At 65.1% G+C, this 17306-nt stretch overlaps 2 protein-coding genes across 5 annotated transcripts; both read right to left on the bottom strand.

Moving 5' to 3' along the window:
- Window positions 1-2075: 2075 nt before the first annotated feature.
- On the bottom strand, window positions 2076-12644 carry PBXIP1 (PBX homeobox interacting protein 1). 3 transcript variants are annotated; one of them, XM_078078599.1, is made up of 11 exons: window positions 12496-12644; window positions 9502-9588; window positions 7827-7953; window positions 7531-7595; window positions 7293-7458; window positions 5814-6047; window positions 5671-5694; window positions 5301-5383; window positions 5108-5221; window positions 3233-4389; window positions 2076-2833 (listed from the first exon to the last, which is right to left on the bottom strand). In XM_078078599.1, the coding sequence occupies exons 2-11, from the start codon at window positions 9550-9552 to the stop codon at window positions 2788-2790; spliced, it is 2067 nt and encodes a 688-aa protein (XP_077934725.1). In that variant the 5' UTR covers window positions 9553-9588; window positions 12496-12644; the 3' UTR covers window positions 2076-2787. The 3 variants fall into 3 exon arrangements, with proteins under 3 accessions (XP_077934725.1, XP_077934723.1, XP_077934724.1); XM_078078597.1 differs by lacking the exon at window positions 12496-12644 and adding an exon at window positions 9780-9929; XM_078078598.1 differs by lacking the exon at window positions 12496-12644 and adding an exon at window positions 9780-9928 and having other exon boundaries at window positions 5328-5383.
- A 698-nt stretch (window positions 12645-13342) lies between these two features.
- PYGO2 (pygopus family PHD finger 2) lies at window positions 13343-17300 on the bottom strand. Of its 2 annotated transcripts, XM_036099937.2 has the most exons (3): window positions 16947-17300; window positions 16537-16586; window positions 13343-16008 (listed from the first exon to the last, which is right to left on the bottom strand). In XM_036099937.2, the coding sequence occupies exons 1-3, from the start codon at window positions 17047-17049 to the stop codon at window positions 14941-14943; spliced, it is 1221 nt and encodes a 406-aa protein (XP_035955830.1). In that variant the 5' UTR covers window positions 17050-17300; the 3' UTR covers window positions 13343-14940. The 2 variants fall into 2 exon arrangements, with proteins under 2 accessions (XP_035955830.1, XP_077934731.1); XM_078078605.1 differs by lacking the exons at window positions 16537-16586; window positions 16947-17300 and adding an exon at window positions 16267-16530.
- Between the last annotated feature and the right edge of the window lie 6 nt (window positions 17301-17306).

The following is a 17306-nucleotide window of genomic DNA, read 5'->3' as shown; positions in this document are numbered from 1 at the left end:
GGGACCTGTTGTCTGGGTTTAGGGCCACGCAGCCCAACCCCCACCCTGCAGGGTCCCTTCCTGACCCGCTGTGAGCCTGTGACGCGTGAAGGGACCAGGAACACCTGTGGTCCAGAACAAGCCCGGATGGGGGGACATCCCTGCATCGGGGTGGCCCTGGGAGGTTCCCAAGGCACCAGCCAGCCAGGCCAGCGACGGGCCCACAGCGGGGGCTGGGAGAAGTTCTCAGAGGAATACGCACTTTGACCTTCAAGGAGCTCATGGGGGTCGTAGAGGCCCAACGTCTGCCCCCAACATTCTCACCGAGCACCCCCCACCCCCTAGGATGGGCGGGACTAGGAGGCAGTAGCGAGAGACTAGATGAGAGACGGGGCCTGGGATGGCAGGGAGAGACAGGGGTGGTAAGGGCCGGCGGGGGCACTGGCGATGGAAGGTGGGGCTGAGGGTGCCGGGGAGGGGGCAGTGCAGGAGCCCGGAAAGGAGTGAGGCTGGACAGTGAGGAGCAGGGATGGGAGGGAAGAAGGGCAGACCAGGGGACAGAGGGGAAGTGGGGACGGCCAAAGAAAGCAGAATTTTTCCATTGAGAGCAGAAGGCCTGAGACACCCCTGACTCGAGTGATTCCCCCAAGTTGCCCCCCACCCTTGGAGCCGAGCTCTGAGCTCAGCAGAAAAGGCAGATAAGCCAAGCGCTTAAATGGGAAGGGTCCAGGCCAGAGCCTGGGAGGCCAAGCAGGGCCGGGCGGCAGAGTCCAGGGGGCCTGCCCCCAGGCCCCCCACCCCCGGAACAGACCAGCCGTGTGCGTGTGCGTTGGGGTGGGGAGTGCTGCCCCCCAGCTCTAGCCTCCCATGGCCCATCTCCACATGCTGGCCCCATGACCAAGACAGCATTCTGTGACCTGGAGCGGGGCATTCCCTAGCCACAGTGCGGCTGTGGGTGCACGGGGGTGACGGGGACGGGACCCCGTGACCTACGACGGGGGTGTGAGCATCACCTACCTAGGTCAGCCCAGAGACAGGGTGATCAGCGGCCAGTGGCCCTGCTGTCCTGGGCCTCCCCAGCAGACCCTTCAGGTTCATGGCTCTCCTTTCCGCCCTGATTCAGCAGTTTCTGAGAGAGCCAGCTCAGCACTGCTTCGCCCCACGCAGGTAAGGGGGGGCGCTTGGGGGCTCTTTCCAGCCTCCCTGAGTTTGTCATGCAAATGAAGAAAATGGGCGCGGAGGAGAAGAACCTGAAAAGCCAGAGCAAGCACCCACACCCTCTGGGCACCCAGGGGGCCAGGCTGTGCCCCCCTCCCCAGGATGAGGGAGCTGGCCTCCTTCTCGCCGGAATCCCAGCCCTGGCGACCCGAGTGGACGGGTCAATTCTGAGCACCTGCTGAAGACCAGGAACGTGAACACGCTAACATAGGCTCCTCATGGGACCCAAATCCAGACCCTGGCCTGGGGCCAGCCTGTCGGGGTCCTCCCAACCCCCCGTCCAGAAGACTCGTTTTCTGAAGACCCCCAGCCCCTATCACGGACCCTCTGCCTAGGAGGAGAGTCTTCCTGAGGTCTAACGAGTCCCTCCCGCCGCAGAAAGCGGCTCCACTGGACGCCGCGTTCTTGAACACTTCCCCATGCCCCACAGACCTCATAACCGCGCGGGCGGCTCGGGGTTCAGGGCCCCGCCCCCGCCCGCAGCCGCTCAGACGAGCTCGCTGCTTAAAGCCCCGCAGCAGCCAGCGGGCCCCGAGCACCTGCCGCCCCCCCAGCTCCCTCCCGGAGCCTGCAGGCGCTCCGCCCTGCCCGACGTCTCACCGCGTCACTCTGCCCCTGCACACACGGGGGATGTCCAGGCAATCGAGGAGGCCCTCCGGAAGGAGTCCTGAGCAGGGGCCCAGCGCCGTCCGGGGTCCGGGAGAGCGCAGGCCGGGCACGAAGGAGTGGGGGAGGCGAGGTCTGCACCACACGCGGGGCCAGGGCGCCCCCTAGCGGCTCCCCCGCGCACCCACCCCAGAAGCCTGCTGGGGGGTCCTGGCCTCCCTCCTCCACACCCTAGAGACTGACAGCTTTGGAGCGCAAATTATGAACAGGCATTTTGCTTACATTGCTTTATTTAATCTCTCCCCAGCCGTCCAATCCCCTATTTTGAGGATCAGAAACGCTAGGCTCCCAGGGATGGAAGCACACTCCAAACCCATGCTCATTTTTTCCGTCTCCCGGGGGCCCCGAGGCGGCTGCGAGCAGAATGGGGAGTCCCGGCCCTGAGGGCCCACGGGTGGCTGGGAGTGTGGCGTGGGGGACAAGGTGGGCGTGGGGGCCCCTGTGCTCAGATACCACCCCCGTGACAGAGCCCCCACCCCACAGCTCCAACAGCATTTTACTGGGGTCTGAGACTACAGCTCACACAGGGAGGTGCGGCCGCGTGAGAAGCAGGGGTAAAAGGGGGCTTCACCACCCCCTCCCCGGGGGGTGGCTGCTTCAAGTCTAACAAAACCCCAGGGAAAGCCCTCGTGCTGGGCCTCCAGCCAGCAAGCCCAGTCCCAGCCCGGGGGGTACGGGCCAGCGCATGGAGCCCAGGGGCCCACGGTGGGGGGCGCGCGAGGATGAAAGCTGAGGCTGCAGAGTCAGGGTTCCGCCCCCCTTCCCACCAGAGCCCACACTGGCACATGTCTGCACAGACAGCAAGACAATGCCGCCAAGGCCTTTTCCCAGCACACGGGGCATCGGGGTGGCGCTGCGTGATTCTGCTTCCCTTGGGAGCCAGAGGAGAGTCCTGTGGTCCCCAGGGCCAGCGGACGCCAGGCCTCAGCCCCTCCCCGGGCCCCGCCAGTGTCTGTCCTTCTTCCCTGACCTGTGGGGAGACACGGGGTGGGCGCAGGAAGAGGTCTTCAGGGGACGATGCCACGCGGTGAGAAGGGGCTCCTGGAGGGGAGGGGACCCTGTTCCTCCGAAGGCAGCCAACACAGGGACCAGACCACAACCCCAGGATGAAGTCCTCAGTCAGGGCGGCAGGAAGGCGAAGCAACCCTCCTACCCCCGGACGCCTGGGCCTGAGCAGGACAGAGCAGCTCGGAGGAAAGCCACCCACCCCGGGCCCCAAGAGGGGCCGCCCAGACCACTATGGAGTGAGCTCCTGGAAGACAGGCTCCGAGGGTAGCCAGCTGCGGATTAAAAGTGGCTCCAACGAAGACCCCTCCTCAGGGCCCCTGCTCCTCCAGACACGCCCCCCTCCACTGGTCCCGGACCCCACCTCTTCTTTGGCGCCTTGTCTCCAAAGAAGTGGCTGAAGATGAAACTCTCCAAGTCATCCACCTCATCGTCATCACCGGTCTGTCGCACGGCCACCTCTTCCAGGCTGTCCTCCAAGGCATCCACGAAGTCCCGGAAGCGGAGGCGGTCGTGGCGGAAGAAGCCATCCTCGCTGAAGTAAGCAGGCGAGAGGGGCAGCTCCTCGGACAGCTGCCCGGCCCAGGGCAGCCGCGCCAGGTAAGCCCTCAGCAGAGAGGCCAGCTCCTGTTGCCGCACCGGGGCCAGCTCCACGCCGAAGTCCAGGCCCTCCTGCCGGGCACACTCACGCACGCCCGAGCAGCCCTGGGGCGCCCGGTACTTGTGCCTCGACAGCTCTGCCCACAGTGGCAGGGGGTCAGGCCCGGCTTTAGCCCCCTCCCTGCACTGAGGGTGCTTCTGCCTCTCCGCGGAGGACTGCGGGCCCCCACTCTTCCTAGGGGGCTCCTTGGGGCCCTGGCGCTTGCCATCCTTCTTGCTGCCCCACTCCCCCTCCCTTGGCTTGCCCTCCTTCCCCTTCCCCGCCAGCTCCCTGTCCCCTTCACCCCGCCAGCCCTTCTTTCTTTCGCGGCCAGACCCCTCCTTCCTGTGCTTCCGGGGCTCGGCGTTCCGGTCCCCCTGCCCATCCCGCCACTTCTCCCTCCCACTCCCTTCCCTGGAACTCTGGAAGTGGGCCTCTGAGGCATTGGCACGGACCCCAGGGTGCCCGCCCCAGTTCTGCAGGCCCTGGAGCTTCGGGGCCAGTCTGTGGCCCGCGCCCCTCAGGCTCTGCTGCACGGACCCCAGCAGCTGCCGCGGCGTCTCCGGCTCCTGACTTGAGGCCGGGGCCTCAGCCTCTAGCCGCTCCTTCTGCTCCAGGAAGCCAGCATCTGGCCTCTGCTCCCTGGGGCCCGGTTGCTCGGTGACCCTGCCACCCTGGGAGCCCCAGCTGAAGCACACCCCGTCCGGGCCCCGGACGCAGTCGGCCTCCAGCCCCTGCAGCCGGGCCCGCAGCTGCTGCAGCTCCGACTCCAGGGCGCGCTGGGAGGACTGGCCCTGCCGCAGGGCCCCGCGCAGCCGGGCGTTCTCCTCTTCCAGCTCTCTGGGCCGCTGCACCAGGCCCTGAAGCTCCGCCTTCTGGGCCTGGGGTGGGGGGTGCCGCAGGAGGGCCCTGTCAGGGCCGGCCCAGGGCCTCCCAGCCCATGAGCGTCCACCCCATTCCCTCCTTCTCTTTGCCACCCGCGACCTGCACCCGAGCCTGCGACCCCCAAATTCCCTCATGGACCGCGGCTTCCGTGTCCTTCTGTAGGCACACGCTGCGATTTGCCCGGGATGAGCCGAATGTGGCTCTCGCTGTCCCTGCCGCCTCCCACACCCGGAACAGACATTAGTAACCGACCCCCACACTGCCTTCCCTTTCGTGCTTCCACGGCTCCAGGCAAAGCAGAGCCATCAACCGGGGGGCCAACGGGCAACGGGCATGCTGGCCTGGGCCTCGGCAAGAGGAGTGTGAATACACCCTCCAGGGGACGAGAGAGGGCTGAGGTGGGGGGTAGCAAAGACAGCTTCTTCTGGGGGAGGACACGAGGGCCCACCTGGCTGGGGGAGGACACGTGCGCACCTGCAGCTGGGGGAGGGCCCACCTGGCTGGGGGAGGGCACGTGCGCACCTGCAGCTGGGGGAGGGCCCACCTGGCTGGGGGAGGGCACGTGCGCACCTGCAGCTGGGGGAGGGCCCACCTGGCTGGGGGAGGGCACGTGCGCACCTGCAGCTGGGGGAGGGCCCACCTGGCTGGGGGAGGGCACGTGCGCACCTGCAGCTGGGGGAGGGCCCACCTGGCTGGGGGAGGGCACGTGCGCACCTGCAGCTGGGCCTGCAGCAGCCGGATGTCCTGGTTCTCCTTGGCCAGCCTATCCAGCAGCAGGGCCATGCTCTGCAGGCTGGGGACGCTGTCAGAGGGTCCTGGGACCCCATCCTGAGGGCAAAGGAGCCAGTGACCCCTCCTTCGCCACAGCCCCAGCGGCCCCGCACAGCTCCGGGCACAGGGAGCACACCTGCCCGTCCCCCGCAGCGTCACGCACCTCTGTGTCCAGCTCTGTGTCCGGGAAGACCTGCAGTTCTCCTTCCTCCAGGGGCCCTGCAGGAAAGCCAAGTCCCCGAACGGCCCCAGCACACACACCAGACCCCTCTCCCACCCACTCCCTCCCCTACACACACACACACACACACACACACACACACGGCCACCCTCCTGCCCCGGACCCGAGCCCCACGGCTGAGAGGACTGGCAGGGAAGGGGCCCAGGGTCGGCACGAACAGCCGAAAGGTCAGTCACTGAGTCAGAGATGGCCAGCCCCAGAGAACCCGCCCCGGCAGCCTCCCCCAGGGCTCGGCCGGGACAAGCCAGGCCCCGTCCCCACTCACCCTTGTCCAACTCTGACAGACCACCTGCGGATGGAGACGGAGGAGCGTGGTGAGGCCCACAGAGGACGGGGTGGGGGGCAGGCTGCGGCATGGCGGGAGGGCCAGGGGCAGACACGGGCCCCAGCAGGGGAGGTGCCACTCACTGGAGAAGAGGAGGATCCCCAGGCCCAGCAGAAGCAGAGCCCCAAGGATGCACGTGTTGAGGGAGATGCCCAGCTCACAGCCTGCAGCCTCGCCTCCGGCCTGGTCCTCCGTGCCTGGGGGCCCCGCGGGCTGAGCAGCGCTGGGCTGCCGGCCCCGCCGTCTCCGCAGACCCTCCACGTCCACATCGGTGTCGTCCTCACTGCTAGAGCAGTGGGCCTCCTCCCTGGGCCAGGCTGGAGGAAGGGATGGGGACGAGGCAGTGAGGTCACCGGACAACAGGACGCAGTCAGAGGCCGCAGACAGGGGCGCGCAGGGACCCCGGCCACGTCCACCCGGGCAGCAATGACTGCCCCGCCCAGCCGAGGGGGGCACCAGTCTTCCGAGTTGCAAACTCAAGGAGCAGCTCTACCCTAACTCAGCCCCCTTCCTCAAGCCCCCTGTGCAGCTCCTATCCACCTGGCCACTGCCTCTCGGGCCTCCTGGCTCTTCCTGGCCTAAAGGTGAGGGTGCTTGGAGCACTGTCCACCTCACTGCACACTGTCGCCCCCACCAGCAACCTCGCCCCACAGCAGACGAGCCCCGGGTCTGTAGCTCTGGACCTGGACGACTGGCCGTGGGCCAGCCACTCCCGCCTGCCGTCGCCCGGGGACCAAGCTCTCAGCACACTGCCTTCCACGCTGGTTCTCCTCCGCGCCCACCCCCCATTCCGAGAAAGGCACCACTGCTCCCATATGGCTGCCTAAGCCCCCCTGTTCGCCTCACACCCAGACAACTCGACATCATGTACCCCGGATCTGCCCGCCCGGTGGTCTTCAGCACTCGCCCCCTCCGCGGCCCCAACCTCTCCCTCCACCTGTCACCGCTCAGAGATGGAGTCATACGCTGCTCGGCCACAAGCCCGGGACACCACCTCCTTAGCACAGGACAGGCGGACCCGTCCCTCTGCAGATGCTACAGCCTCGGCCTGGAACGTTCTCTTCCTCCGACCCTACTGACCCAGAGCCTACTGTCTCTCAGGGCCGCACTCAACAAGCCCTCCAGTGTGAACCTTCCCCCAAGCGTGCCCGCCCCCCTCGCCCTTCCCTCAACCTGGCCCCTGACTGGGCCCCTCCCCCTCTGAGGGGGCACCGAAACTCCAGCACCCCGCCTCCCTGGTCTCCTGGGCCCAGAGCGGACACATGTTGGAGACTCAGGGGATGAGAGCTGAATCGAGACGCAAGAGGAGAAGAAGCCCCCTGGCAGAGAGGAAGAGTCCGGCAGACCCAGGCCCTGCCACTTACCAGCTACGTGACCTTGGTCACATCAAGTAACCTCTCCAAGCCTCGGTGTCCTCGGGGGCAGTGGTGAGGATTCACTGACACAGCGTAAGGAGACCCCTAAGCCACTAAGTGCTAGGGCCCGGACCCCAGCCATGCTCGGCAGCAAGCACTCGGTCCCCCATTCCTTCCAGAAGGATAGTAAAGAGGGGCACATCTCACCTGCATTGGGCAATGAAGGCAGGCTCCCTGGGGGGCTCTGACCCTCCGCGTCCTCTGTGTCCGGTCCCAGGCCTGCTGCCCCAGGGGCCTCGTCCGAGTCTCCCTGGACCCGCGTGTCTCCTGGGCCAGGGGGGCCCCCAGCACAGCCATCGCCTTCCAGGTCCCCCTGAGCAGACACAGCCATGAGCACTCCGGGCCCCTCCCCGCTGCCCTCCCCCACCCACTGAGAGGTCCTCACCTTGGCCTCAGTCTTCTCTGGCAGAAGGGGCCCAGACTGGGAGCTTTCGCTCTGGAAGACGGTCTCTGTGGTGGAAGAAAAGGCCCAGGAGAAACACCACTGCCCCGTGTTGCCCCAAATGAACTCCCTACACAGCCCTCTGGCTTCTGCAGGACCTGCCGGGTTGGAAGGGCAGGAAAACGCCAGGACAGGACGAGGCAGGAAAGCTTTAGACCATGACTAACCCAGGAAATAAGACGAACCAAACCCCCTTTCTCGGAGGAAACGGGGGCCCGCCCCCAGGGGAGCCCTGTTACCTCCTCCAGCCTCAGCCCCAGCTAACTCTTCCACAGCTGCCTTGGAGGGGCTCCCAAGGGCCTGGGGAGCTCGCTCCGATTCTGTGTCCACCGTGGATTCCTGGCCCAGGGTCTCCACAGGCAGGCTCTGAGGGAAGGGGTGCAGGCAGAAGGCCGCTGCAGAGGACAAATCCGGGAGCACGGGGGGGCTCTGCTGGGGTCCCTGGGCGCCCCCCGCACTGCTCAGCGACCCCCACCCATATCTCACAATCCTGAGCCGAGACAAGGTGCGCGGCGGGGGTAGGCTGGATGTGGGCTTGGGCCGTCCCCTAATCTCACCTGCTGCTGTGAGGAACCTTCCAGAGGCTATTTCTGTTCAGTTAAAAAGTGCCACTGGACCAAGACACCAGATCACACACAGACCTGGTGCCCCCACCCCCGCCCTCCCAAAGAAGCCGGCTGAAGCCTGGGTCTCCCCGCCTCCCCACAAATGAAGCCTGGCGACTGGCTGGAAGGTGGAGGACGGCACGAGGACAAAGCCCCCTGGGGGCTAGGGGTCCCCATCAGCTTCCCGGTAGCTGTCCACACCATGGGCCGCCCATGTCACCTGCGTCTCCCAGGCCCTTCCAGCCCCTCCCCTGCCCCACACACCCCTCCCCCCGCTGCTGCGGGCAGAAGACAACTCGCCCCCGCCCCACCCCGGCTCTCCCTCCCTGTGCACCCCTGCTCAGCAGGCCCACCACCCGCTCCCCGCCCAGGGCTCCCACCACCCCTCCAAGAATCATTCTCCACTTGAGTATGTTCTTTGCAATTTTCAAACCACTTTTCTCTCATGGCTGCCCCTATAAGCCGGGGATCACGACCCCCCTTTTACAAGGGGAGGACAGAGGTAAAATCCCAGCGGTCAGCAAAGGCAGCCAACAGGAGGCCAGGGCTCTGGAAGACAGTGTCCCTCCCTCTCCTCTGCCACTGTGCCCCAGGCCGAGTCCTGCCCCAGCACCTCCCTGAAGCCAGCTTCTTTCCTCCCTCCTCCCCCTCTCCCCTCCCCCCTCCTCCCCGCAGTGCTAACACAGCAAGTCGCCAGGGCTGGGTCCCTTGATGACCCCCTTCTCCCTTCTCAGTGGCTCTGGGGACACGGGAGCCCACTGGCTTCCTGCCCTGCCAACCACCAGCTGCACTGCAGGACCCTCAAAACGCTCCCCTGCTCACCCCACCCACACGGCAGCGCCCCCTCTGCCCAGGGCAACGACTGTCCTGAGTCCCTTTGACCCAAAGCCCTTCCGTGACCCCCCTCAGGAAGACGCCTGCGTGCCTGCGTGCCTGGGTCTTCGGGGGTTCCCAGGCTCTGCCCCCCCCCGCTTCATTCCAGCACGGTCTAGCCCACGTCTCCACCTCATCCCATGGACTGCCTCAGTCTCCCCCAAAATGGCTTTCCTGTTGTTGCCCCAGACCCTCTCCTCACGCCGGTCCCCTACTTCTCGCAGCTGACCCCATGGTACCCTTCTTTCAAGGCCCAGTCCAAGTCCAGCCACCTGATTCCTGGGGCCCGATCTCCCTCCTGCCCCTGAGTTCCCCTGGCAGCCAGCAGGAGGTGACACAGGTGACCGTGGGCACCAAGGAAGGGCACAGACCCAGGGAGCAGCCCAGGCCTGCCGGAACCTCTCTTTCGTGGGGTTCCCAGGCCTGCTCTCCCTACCTCCGAGCCGGCAAGCACCCAGCTGTTGTCAGAGTCTGGGCAGGAAGCCATAGTTGCTGAGGTCTGTGAAGCCGCCGTCCCTGCCGCCTGCAGAGAAAAGCGCTCTTCAGGACCCCAGTTCCCTTCCGCAAAGGCAGGATGCAGAGAGGAGCCTTGGCTGGTCCCCAGGGCTGGGCAGCAGCTTCCAGAACCAACCCTTCTAACCCTAACACCTCCACTGTTCTGGGCAGTACCAACCTCGCAAATCAAAACCTGCCAACAACCACAGAGAAATTCACCTCTCCCGGGGACCAGCGGGGCCTTGGGCGACTGGACTGATCCTGAAAGGCCAAAGCACAGGGCTGGAAAGGCTCGGGGGCCAACCGGGCCGGCCCTCTCAGGTTAGAGTCAGGGAAGATGAAGCCCATGCAGGCTGGCTAACTTGACTTTGCCAAGGACGAGCAGCTGATGAGAGGAGTGAGGAAAATAACCACCCCAGACTTTCCCACCATCACCACCACCTTCCAGCCCCTCCCCTGCCCCGCACACCCCTCCCCCCCCGCTGCAGGCAGAAGACAACTCGCCCCAGCCCCACCAGGGCTCAGAAGACAGGACTCCCACCCAGCATTAGCCCTTCACATCGTCTGGTTCAGGGATCCCCAGCACCGGCTGCGCACTGGAATCACCTAAGAGTCTGATTCAACTGCTCTCAGGGGCAGGCTCAGGCCTGGGTCTTTTTTTTTTTTTTTTAAGATTTTATTTATTTATTTGACAGAGAGAGCGCGAGAGCAGGAACACAAGCAGGGGGAGTGGGAGAGGGAGAAGCAGGCTCCCCGCTGAGCAGGGAGCCCGATGCGGGGCTCGATCCCAGGACCCTGGGATCATGACCTGAGCCGAAGGCAGACGCTTAACGACTGAGCCACCCAGGCGCCCCGGGGCCTGGGTCTTTTTTAAAAACCTCCCAGACGGTCCTCATGTGCCGCCAGGCCTGAGAAGAGTAGGCAGATCCATTCGCAGGTACCCTTAGTAAATCTCCTTGTCACGCCAATTCTCCTTTCTAGATTGTTTCCTTGCTCTGTGATCTGCAGAGTTCCATCTCAGGGAACTTGAAGGCCAGGGGGAAGGGCTCTCGGGACAGTTCACAGTTACAAAGACTTTACAGTTTGCAAAGCAAACTGCAGGGCTGTGGGCCTGCCCCTCGCTAATCTACTCTGACTTGGCAGGACTGGGGCGCGAAGTCCTCCAGCTTCCAAAGCCTGACACAAAGCAGGCTAAGAGGAGGGAGACCTCTCCTGTCACTCAGGCCCAGGACTGTCCCCTCGGGCTGGGCAGCTGCAACTGGGGCCTGGCACAAGGCAGGAGGGGCAGACGAGCCGACCCCCCAAGTCTTGGACTGTGGTCCTTCAGATGGTAGGTGACTGTTTCCTGAGGGGCCAATAGAGCGGCAAGTGGAAAGGGCTCTGTAAGCAGACCCCGGGAAGGGAAGAAGTACGGCAGTATGACACCCCACGCGGCCCCCTTCTGTTTCAGCGGGTGCAAGTCCTCCTGCACAGGGCCCTAATGACCTGTGGCCCTTCGAGACCCACGGCTGGGACAGACACCTCACAGTGTCTTCCCCAATGCCCATGCCTCCCCAACATAAGCAGCATCCCCAGGACACCCTGGCCAGCTTCTGCAGCATTCCCAGAGCGGCCGCCCCCCCCACAGGCACACACTGGGCCGTCATCGTCCCCCCTCCCCCCGTCCCCAGTTGCTGGTCCCAGAGCGGCCGCCCCCCCCACAGGCACACATTGGGCCGTCATCCCCCCCCCCCCGTCCCCAGTTGCTGGTCCCAGAGTGGCCCCCCCACAGGCACACACTGGGCTGTCATCGTCCCCCCCCGTCCCCAGTTGCTGGTCCCAGAGTGGCCCCCCCCACAGGCACACAGTGGGCTGTCATCGTCCCCCCCCATCCCCAGTTGCTGGTCCCAGAGCGGCCACCCCCGACGCACACACTGGGCTGTCATCGTCCCCCCCCCCCGTCCCCAGTTGCTGGTCCCAGAGTGGCCCCCCCCACAGGCACACACTGGGCCGTCATCGTCCCCCCCCATCCCCAGTTGCTGGTCCCAGAGCGGCCCCCCCCACAGGCACACACTGGGCTGTCATCGTCCCCCCCCCCCGTCCCCAGTTGCTGGTCCCAGAGTGGCCCCCCCCACAGGCACACACTGGGCTGTCATCGTCCCCCCCCCCGTCCCCAGTTGCTGGTCCCAGAGCGGCTGCCCCCCCCACAGGCACACACTGGGCTGTCATCATTCCCCCCCCCCCCCCCCCCCGTCCTCCGTCGCTGCGTGTGACTGCTAACAGGTGGTGGCAGGAAGGAAGTGGCAGCAGCTTGGGCCGAAGTCCCTGTTTATCCCTGCCTGTGTACAGCCTGCTCGGGTCCTCCAGAACCAGGCACCATGGCAACCAGGGTGATGTCAGACCCCCCGTCTCCATGGAAACCAGCCACGGTATCTGGGTCAAGAAGACAAACACTTCGGAGACCCAAACAGGAGACAGCCTGGAAGCCCTACACTCAGGGTCCCAAACTCGGCTCCCGCCCTCGCCGCTGAGTCCATCCCAGATGCCACACGCTAGCCCCGCGCTCCCCGGCCCGCAGCTCCTTGCCTTATTAGGAAGTTGCTTCCTCGGTCTAACCTCCACCCCTCCCCGCGCTGCTTCCAGAGCTCTTTCTCGCCGACCTCTCCGCCTCCACCCCCTCCCCACTCGCAGTCCGGCAGGATCCAACAAAAACACACTTTCAGGCTTGTCGGGCACTTCTGCCATTTCTAGAAGACAGCCAAAGGGGGAGCTCTCCCCCCCTGGCTAGCTGCACTCAGCCCCTCCAAGAGTGGCTCCCCCAAACCTGTAAAGCGGAGGAGCCGCAGGAGCCCGCCCGGGGCGCCCCCCCACCGCGGCCCAGCGGCGACGCGCACGCCCGGCTGCGCCCCCCGGTCCCACGGCGGGTCCGGAGGGCCCCCGCCCCGTAGGGCCTCACCTGCCCGCGCCTTCGGTCTTCACCCGACCTGTTGCTGCGGCCCCGGGTTTCCAGCCCAGCACGGAGGGAGGCTCACGTGACTGGGGCTGGCCAATGGAAGGCCAACTTCCCTGAGGGGGCGGAAACTTTCGGCCAATAAGAGCTGGAGTTGAGAGGCGGGGCCGGGGACGAGGACCTGCACCGGCCCCGGACCCCGGCTGACCTCCCGGGGGCTGACTGCGCTTGCCGCAAACTGCATTTCGGGTGACCTCCCCTCCTTTCCCGGCGTCTAGACAGTTTCTAGAGGGAAGACCCAGCTGAAAGGCAGAGGCACCTCCCGAGACAGAGGGCCAAGGTCGACCGTAGGACAGACAGACACAGCTGCAGGATGGGGGAGGGGGCACGGCGAGCCGAGGGTTGGAAATAGCTCTCCCGCCGTTCTCCCCCAGCTCCGGTGCAGCGGCAAGGTGCCACTGCTACTCTTCTAAAAGGGGAGGGGTGGGGGTCTGGGAAGCGTCCCCAAATGAAATCTGTTGGACCAGGGGCAGCCCCTTCCCACTACACTTGACCGGGGGTGCGGGGGGGGGGGGTGTACTAAACCCAGAAGCACTAACGGCACTTGTCCCCGAGGCCCTGGCTGCAGGCCTGGCCCAGGAATGTGCCCAGAAAGGAAACGCGTTCTCACTCCGGGACTCAGGGGTAGGGGTGGCGCACTCGGGCCTCCCTTGGCTCCTCGACTAGTACCAGGATCAGTTCAGGGGCCCGCCGCCAGGAACCCTGGGGCACATACCTATCCTCACCCCTCAAGCATCCTCCCCACCGGTGAGAGGCTCATTCCAACCTTTGTGCGCAGAAACAGCAGGAGTCCTTGTATGGGTTTTCAAGTCCTTTTATTAATCCAACCGTACAAAAGACCCCCACCACATCTCTGCCACCCCCATTTTCTTCCAAAAAGTAGTGGAGAGAGAGAGAAGGATTGAGCAGACCCCTCCCCCAGGAGCCACTTAAAAAAGGCAGAGATGGGGGGCAGGGGAGGAAGACATCACAAAAATAGCAACAGATAAAAGAGGGGCAACAGAACCACAAACACAACACAAAGCTGGGGGGGAGTGGGCTGGACACTGGAAGAGAGAAGCCCTGAACCCCCTCCCTTCTTTCCCACAGCCTCAAGCCGCTGCCCCACCTGGGCAGGCAAATGCGCTCTGCAGTACATTTGCTAAGTCTTCACAGGCTAGGGTCCCCAGAGAAGCGGCCAGGGGACCACCAGCTCCTCTGGGCCACGCCTGTGCCTGCCTTCCCCACCCCACTGAGGAATGTGTGCTTGAGCTGCAGTGCGGGGCTCCTACCAGGCCCTGGGCCCATCTCTGGCACGCAGTGCCTGAAAAATAAAATATGAACACATAAAGCCCAGTGCAGGCCTCTGGCTGAGAGGAAAAACTGCTCATCACCCGGCCCAAGACACACAGAAGGGCAGGGAAAGAGAAGCAAAACACACCCAGACCCTGGACTGCATCTCAGGACCACAGCAATGGCCGTCCCGCTACCTCCCTCCCCCACGGGCTGGGACAGGGACCCTTCGATCAGGAGATGAGGTATAAGGGTTCTGTGCCTTTCCAGGCTTTCCTTCAATCGAGCCAGGGAGGCAGAGGAATACAGGGGCCAAAAGCTCTAGACCACCGCGGACAGGACCGTGCAACAAACGGGCGAGGCAGGGAGGGCCATGCGAGCAGAGTCCACGTTCCAGGACAGCCTGAACTTCAAATATCCCGGTCTGTCAGACCGCATATCCCAATTTTTGGCAAAAATATGGTCATTAGGAGAAAAGCCCAAGAGAGGCTGAGAAAGGGCCAGTGGCTTTGGTATGAGGGACACATGTCCGGACATCATCTCTTACCCACAGTCTTGAAGCCCCAAATCACCAAGAAACTGCCCCAGCCAAAAGCTGTCCTGCTTCTTCAAGCTATTTGGTTCTCTGAAGGGGTAGGACTTGGGTAGGTCTTAGGAGGAGGCAAGGGGAGGGTGAGAAAAAGGAAAATTCCCCATTTATTCCCTAAAGCTGTCTCCTAAAGCCCATGAAAAGGCTACTGCCGGGATGGGACCCCAACTCCTCTGGCCACTCCACACACTAAGGCTGCAGCCGTGGGACGAGCTAGGAGTGTCACGCACAGGTGCTGGGGCGTCCATCGTCTGCCCGAGGAGACCCCTGCCCTCCAGATCTTCCTCCAGCCTCTCTTCTCCTGCAGCCACACCCCTCGGCCTTCGGGGACTGGAGCCACCACAATGCTCGGCAGGGCTTTGGTTCCCTGGATCTCTGTTGATCTCAACGTGTACGTGTAAGTTTCCAGAAAAGTGAGCAATCCAGGCTCTTCTGCCTGCCCACCTCAGTTCCTTCTCTGCCCCCAGGAGCCACTGTGTTTCTGCCCCATGGGGACGGGAAGCCAGTGGAAACCATCCCCCTGGTCGGCATCACCCATCGTTAGCAGCCACCAGCTGCCCCACACCCTCACGGATGTACACAGACTGGATCTCCTTGGTCTTGAGGCAGAGATCGCAAGCCCAGACGGCGGAGGCCTCGGTGGTCAGCAGCCCGTACGCGCTCTCGGTCATGCCCGTACACTCACGGTGGAACCACTTCTGGCAGGAGGCCTCACACAGGATGGCGTCCTGGTCATCGTTCACCTCACTGCGACAGGCGCCACACGGGTACACCAGGCCTGGGGGAGGCTGAGGCCCTGAGCCCCCACCCGCCTTGCTGGGGGGTGCCAGGCTGTTGGCATCTGGAGTTCCCCCACCCCGCCCACTGCTGTTTGGGGGGAAACTGGGCTGATTCCCATTAACAGCAGCGGCTGGGGAGCCTGAGTGAGGCTCCTGGGGAAAAGCAGTGGGAGCGGGTGGGTTCAGGGGCTTTCCCCCATCCTCACCACCAGGGCCAGGAAAGCCAGGGTCCGGGCCAGGGAAGGGACTTGTGTTGGGGGGCAGGCTGGGGAGCCCCTGACCAGGTCTCTGGAGAGGAGAAGGGCCAAAAGGTGCTCCCGGCTGGGCAAAGCGTTGGGGGAGAGAAGGGGGGCCCAGCTCCCCTCTGGGAGGTTGTCCCATGGTGGGTGAGATCATGGGGCCAAATCCCCCCACCGGGCCTGGCATCATCTGCCCACCAGGAGGGCTGAAGTTCTGACCCAGAGGCTGGTTGAAGGGTTGGCTAGGAAAGTTCATGTTGCCTGGGGGTGGGTAGCCGGGGCCCTGGGGGGGCATGTTGAAAGCAGGGCCCATAGGGTTGGGAGGAAAAGGGGGGGGCTGTCGACGAAGGGGCTGCGGGCCCCCTCCACCCCCAGTGCTGTAGCCTGGAGGTACCTGGCCTGCCATGCCCCCCTGTACACGGAAGCCTCCAAAGGGGACAGGACTGCCAAGGAATGGAGGGGCCGCGCCCCCCACCTTGGGGGCTCCGAAGTCATCCTCAAAAGGGTTGGATGCAACCAGGTGATCCACCATGGGAGTCGGGGGTGGCGCAAACTCCGTCAGATGTGAATATGCAGGGCCCTAGTGGGGAACAGATGAGGCAAAGAGGTTTATGGGGGGGAACACACAGCTAAAAACCAGGAGGGCAGCAGAAACACACGACGTGTTCCGGACGCTCCTAACGCCAGCGCGGATGTAAATCCAGACAGACCTCAGACCGGAACAGACAGAGGGCGGAGGAAGCAGGCAGAACCGCGCCGGGACGCTAGCTCTGACGCTGAGTAACTCCAGACCCTTGAGCAGGTGTTCGCTTCGTCTAAGGACAGGGACAGTGCCTACCTCCCGAAACTGTTACAGCACCGTCAGCACAGTGCGGGAGAAGGCGGCACCGAAAACCTCAGCAAGCGGTAGGTGTCATCTACAGAGGGAACACGCGGGAGAGGACGACCCCGGCCTGCCTGACGAGATCAGCGGTCCCACGGCCTGACGGCGCCCCCGCCCGTTTGTTAGGAAGCGGGGGGAAAGGGCCAGAGCAGAGCAGCCTTCTCTCCGCCCCGCACCTGAGGCAAGACGGGGGCACGAACGACGCCCCCACCAAGCCGCACTCACCTGAGTGTTTGACTTCCTTCGCTTCTTCTCCGGGCTCTTCATCTGCAGACCTGGAGGCGCAGCAGAAGCGGACACAAACACGTTTCCCTGAGGCGCCCCGCCGCCAGTCCCCGGACGCGCCTGGAGCAGCTCCTCTAGCTCGGACAGGCGCCCGCTCACCGACTCAACCAACACGAACAAAGGTGCCACACGACACACGCCGCACGACCACACTCTCGGCCGCCTGTTCCTTTAAACGACACGCCGCCCCTCCGACTCCCCGGCGGCCCCGGCCGTCCGTGCGTCTCCCAACCCCGGGGTCCTCCATCTCGGACACCCGACCCCCGCCCCTCCCGCCCGAGCCTCCCGTCGGCCCCCGGAGCCCCCCCGGCCCCCGGCCCCCCGAGGGCCCAGCCCCTCGGCGCTCTCACCGGCCTTGCCCTGCTTCCTCCCGGTGCCGGGCGGCGCAGGGGGCGGTGCGGGGCCGCCACCTCCCTCCAGCTTGTCCGGTGGGGGCGGCGCCGAGGCGGCCATGGGGCGGGGGGGCCGGGGTCAGCGGCGGCGGGGGACGGACGCGCCCTCGGGCGGCACCATCGCCGGGAGGGGGGTCGGGGCGCCCGCGGGGAGCGGCCAGACCAGGCGGCGAGGCCGGGGGGCGAGCGGAGCGCCAGCCGCCAGCCCGCGGCCACACCAGCAGCAGCACCAGCGGCGGCGGCGGCGGCCGGAAGCGGAAGTCGCGCGGACGCCACCACCGCGCGGCGATGGGGCGGGGCGTGGGCCGGACCACCCGG

This window comes from Halichoerus grypus, chromosome 7, assembly GCF_964656455.1.
Source record: "Halichoerus grypus chromosome 7, mHalGry1.hap1.1, whole genome shotgun sequence".
NCBI classification, from domain to species: domain Eukaryota; kingdom Metazoa; phylum Chordata; class Mammalia; order Carnivora; family Phocidae; genus Halichoerus; species Halichoerus grypus.
Note: the sequence above shows the minus strand (reverse complement) of the source record. Positions and strands in the feature narration are given on the sequence as shown.

What these genes read in the sequence shown, in the direction of transcription:
- PYGO2 (XM_036099937.2), bottom strand. Translation starts at nt 17,049, where the DNA reads ATGGCCGCCTCGGCGCCGCCCCCACCGGACAAGCTGGAGGGAGGTGGC. An exon ending in GAGGAAGCAGGGCAAGGCCG is followed by an intron (nt 16,587 to 16,946) that starts GTGAGAGCGCCG and finishes CTGCGCCTCCAG; the next exon opens with GTCTGCAGATGAAGAGCCCG. An exon ending in GAAGGAAGTCAAACACTCAG is followed by an intron (nt 16,009 to 16,536) that starts GTGAGTGCGGCT and finishes GTTCCCCACTAG; the next exon opens with GGCCCTGCATATTCACATCT.
- PBXIP1 (XM_078078597.1), bottom strand. Translation starts at nt 9,908, where the DNA reads ATGGGCTTCATCTTCCCTGACTCTAACCTGAGAGGGCCGGCCCGGTTG. An exon ending in GGGTGCTTGCCGGCTCGGAG is followed by an intron (nt 7,954 to 9,501) that starts GTAGGGAGAGCA and finishes CCCTTCCCTCAG; the next exon opens with AGCCTGCCTGTGGAGACCCT. An exon ending in GCCTTCATTGCCCAATGCAG is followed by an intron (nt 6,048 to 7,292) that starts GTGAGATGTGCC and finishes CCCTTCCTCCAG; the next exon opens with CCTGGCCCAGGGAGGAGGCC.